Source organism: Branchiostoma floridae, chromosome 2, assembly GCF_000003815.2.
Source record: "Branchiostoma floridae strain S238N-H82 chromosome 2, Bfl_VNyyK, whole genome shotgun sequence".
NCBI classification, from domain to species: Eukaryota; Metazoa; Chordata; class Leptocardii; order Amphioxiformes; family Branchiostomatidae; genus Branchiostoma; species Branchiostoma floridae.
The window spans coordinates 4,118,099-4,122,555 of NC_049980.1; the positions used below are offsets into that span (position 1 = coordinate 4,118,099).

Here is a 4,457-nt window from a genome sequence, read left to right on the forward strand (position 1 = left end):
ATGGCGCATAGTGGTAAGGGATGGCGCTGAAGTAGCTCACAGAGGATGGGAGGTCAAGGAGGCTGAAAGAAGACACCGACGGCATGCGGCCATCGGTAAACAAGCCCCTTGAATTGAACTCTGGACTTAACATTAATAATTTGTCAAGTTGCAACGTTTTAGTTTATGCATTTTGTATTTGATTTGTACCCTTTGTATTGTAACCGTCTAGGTTATCTTGGCGTAGTGTCGTAGTCTGTATAGACTGACTTAGGTCCGGACCATTCGTACGATACCTTACCGATAGCTTAGCAGGGGTCCCCGACAGCTTCGCGCGCGTGTAGATGCTTCCCGACTTCGGGAAGGCTCATTAGCATATAACGCCATTTGGAAAATCGCGCTATATGTTTATGACTGCAAGCGCCATGGGTGTCCGGCGCCCTACGTTCTAGATCCCTCCCGACATCTCCACAGATATCGGTAAAAAAAACTGTGTGTAGATTGGGCCTTACAGAGTGAGAGAGAGGAAAAACCCCGGTGTAAGCATAGTTCAGGACATCTCTATTGAGGCTGGACTTTTTTTCGGAAGGGACGTGACGTGGAACGTAGATCTCCCCCCTGTACAAAACATACCCAGCTTCTTAGAAAAACAAGATAACTTGCTGTCCTATCTATGTGCCACTAGGCACAACAAGGATATGAACGAAGTTAATAAACGAACCGGCGGGAGATACTTATATCCAAACTTTAGCGATGGGTCGAGTCGGGAGCTAAATCTACGTCTGACTACCTAAGATGCCAGCGACAGACTTATCTGTATCAACTGTAGCTTAACAACAAAGGATGGCCCTAACGGACAAGGACACTGTAACTATTATCAATAAGAAGATCACATGAGGACAGCATTCAGCATTCTGAGAGGATTAAGGGAAAACAGGGCAGAGTGACCTTTGGCATAAAACACCATTTGGGACAAGAGCTCTCTATCAATCAGATCTGATGTGACCATACCAAATGATATACAAAAACTAAGGGACCAAACTCTTACCGAAAACAGTGGATGAGTAATACTGCGCCATGACATCTTCAGCTGCTTCCTCCCATCATTGGGGGTTTCGCCCCCTAGCAGGACCCCCTCCGGGAGGCGGGGCAGGCAGTGTGGCCAATACTGCCTAGTCATGACCTTTCCAATCACGTTCATTGCTTTGAATCCAGATCCATCGTGATGAGCGTCCTGCTTCTTCTGTTAGTCTTCTGGTAGCATCTCTCCTCTTTTTCCCATTTACACCAACTGCTCCTAGTGCCTTCCACACTGACTGGCCAATAAAGCCTCTGGTCCCGACCTCCACTGGGAAGCATTGTGTCTTCCATCCTTGGTCTTTGCAATTCTGAACAAGTTCCTGATACTTCAAGGCCTTTCTTTCATGGGCTTCCTCTAGTCTCTCTTCCCATGGAACAGTCAGTTCCAGAAGGACTACTTGCTTTGTCTGACTTGACTTCAGGATCACCTCCGGTCTTAGACTTGTTGTTACTACTTCTTCTGGAAAGATCAACTTCTTGTCTAGGTCGACTTGTAAGACCCAATCTTTTGCTGTGTTGAATATCCCTATATCTTTCCCTCTTTCCTTCTTTCCTTTCCTCGCTTCCCCCTCTCTCAAGAATCTGATGAACTGCGGCCCCTTTCTGACCTGTTGCTTGTTTCTCGTCCTTTCCTCTTCAAGCACTGCTGCCAATACCCTCAGCACCTTGTCGTGCCTCCACCGGTATCTTCCTTGGCTCAAGGCCACTGGGAATCCTGACAGAATATGGCTCAATGATCCTCTTTTACCACACAGGCCACAGTTCTCCTCTTCTTGCATCCCCCACATTTTCTTGTTTGCTGGAGTGGGTAGAAGATTGTACACTGACTTAAGGAGGAATTGCAATCTCAGGGGCTCCCATCTGTTCAACTCTTTCCGCATTACCTTTCTGTCTTTGACTCCTTCCCATCTAGTCCATGCACCCTGACTACCTTGACTCACTGCCTGGGCCCTTCTAACTTCCTCCTCTTTCCTTCTAGTTTCTCTCTGTACCATGTCCCTTCTCTCTCTTGACCCTGCTGTGCACCAGCTCTGGTGGTCAGTTTTCCCTGCTCCTAATCCCAGTCTGCCTTGGGCCACCACTCCCACTATGTCGCGATGTCTAAAACTACTCTTGGCCTCTTGTACTGCCTTTGCCACAGACCACTTCCGTCCTGACCTCAGTTCCACGCCTGTCTGACTGACATTTTCATCCCTACTCCCCTCTAAGGTCATCAGGGCCCTTGTCTTGCACACCTTGAACTCTTCCACTACTGAGGTGAACGGTAACTGCAGTCTCGCCGTTCTGCTGTATAGGCCTAGTCTGGTAAAGCTTGGTGGGAGCCCCAGCCACTTCCGGAGATGTCTGCTAATCTTCCTCTCGACTTCTTCCACTGTGGTAAGGGAGATATCATACATCGTCATTGGCCATGTTATTCTGGGCAGCAGACCATACTGGTAACACCAGACCTTGAATTTCCCTGGTAGTTTGCTTTCTTCTATTGCCTTCAGCCCTTGGTTAACTTGCTGTCTGAATTCCTTTATGTTGTTCTGGTCTCCTAGTGATTTGTCAAACTTCTTACCAAGGCTTTTTATCGGTTGTTCGGTTACTGAAGGTATTCTTTCTCCTTGAATTTCCAACTGGATCGTATTATTCAATCTTCCCTTCCTCACTACCAATCTTCTACACTTTCTTGCTTTAAACTTCATTCTTGCCCAGGTTGCGGCCTCCTCCAAACTCTTGAGCATCCACCTAGAACTCAGCACACTCTCAGTTGTGATTGTAAGGTCGTCCATAAAAGCCTTTAACGGCGGCTGTCTGACTCCCGAACTTTTTTGGGCCTCTACTCTGGCGCATAGTTGGCTTCATGACAAGGTTCATCGCTGCTACGAAAAGTATCACTGAAATTGTGCATCCGGTTATAATCCCCCTCTGTAGGCTCTGCCAAGCTGTAGTGTTCCCATTGACTGTGAATCTTATCTGTAGACCGTCCAGGTACTGGCTTATCACTCTAATACTTTTAAGGTCTGGTTAAGATCCAGTCAAATATTAGATATCAAGACAACCCATTTTAAGCCTTTTTTGCTATATGAGAGGGGGAGAGAGATGAGGAGAGAGATGGAGAGAGGGTGTGAGAGAGGGGAGAGAGGAGACAGAGAGAGGGAGAGGAGAGAGAGGGAAATAGAGGGGAGAGAGAGAGGAGAGAGAGGGGAGAGAGAGGGGAGAGAGAGGGGAGAGAGAGAGAGGAGAGAGAGGTGAGAGAGGTGAGAGAGAGGAGAGAGAGGAGAGGGAGGGGAGAGAGGAGAGAGAGGGGAGCGAGAGGGGGAGAGAGAGGGGAGAGAGGAGAAAGTGGAGGGAGAGAGAGTAGAGGGGAGAGATAACAACAGATTATTTTACAAACATGAGAGAAGAGTGATGTCTGTGCCCTTTTTTTAAGTCTTTGTCACAGTGAATTGGTCTAGTGGTCTACTATCCTCATCTTTAGCTAACGCAGCGTGCTCCCATGATTCATGTGATCCCCTTAAGGTGTACCAACTCCTTGGTACGTCCAGGTCTCTCCTGTACGATTTATCAATTCCCATCTACCAAAAACTAACAAATTATGAATGGCGAATGGTAATTTTCAAAAGCCTCTGGATAAAGCTTTAGGGACGATTTACAACTGAGATACTCAAAGTCCGAAAAGAGTGGTGGAAAAGTACTTCATTAACAAGCGAGTTGTTTTATTGATTGCACCCTGTTGGGCACTGATTTGGGATTCTTGAGCTTCCCAGATTTTTGATAACGAGTCAACTTTGAGTGAAACGTATTCATTTATGATGGATGGTTCTCTGAAGGCTGATGGCTATCTGTTTAAATCTTTTACACATTTATCGACAGAAGTGTCGGACGTGGAAAGAAAGGTCTGTAGGGTTAATTCAGATCTTCTTATCAACATCACAAACGAATTCATCATGCAAGTTAAACTTGCAAACTTTTTTTACTTTGACTTTCTATACAATGTCTTATCATCATGGTTGACTGTAAGTGAAAGACTCTATGTAAGCAACATGTGTACCGTTCACAAAAGACTCCGTTCCAAGGAACCGCCTTTATTGTACTGTAAACTATATCTGGTATCTAACCAGCACGGTTACTATACAAGACATGCAACACGGAAAAACTGTAGAAATGAGAAATCTTTTACATACAGAGCAACATCCAAATGGAACCAACTATCACATGAGTTGTGGAAAAGACTAAAGCTTTACGTCCAACACCAAGCTGAATTGGGACTTACCCAAATTTTCAGCCGACTCCGTCAGCCTTGTTCACGGAATGGACCCGTCTGCTGTAGCTTCCGGACATGACGTCAGGGACATACGACTGCAGCAGAGGGTCGTAGATGCCAGATAACCTGTGTCGCCCCCCGTCTCTGT

General features: G+C 46.4%; 1 protein-coding gene across 1 annotated transcript; it reads right to left on the reverse strand.

The window, feature by feature from the left end:
- Positions 1–1,151: 1,151 nt before the first annotated feature.
- On the reverse strand, positions 1,152–2,456 carry LOC118410637. Its single transcript, XM_035812421.1, has one exon. It carries the CDS (start codon positions 2,454–2,456, stop codon positions 1,152–1,154), a length of 1,305 nt encoding a protein of 434 aa, XP_035668314.1.
- Between the last annotated feature and the right edge of the window lie 2,001 nt (positions 2,457–4,457).

Bases quoted from the DNA above. Each gene is read 5' to 3' on its own strand.
- LOC118410637 (XM_035812421.1), bottom strand. From the start codon at position 2,456: ATGTATGATATCTCCCTTACCACAGTGGAAGAAGTCGAGAGGAAGATT.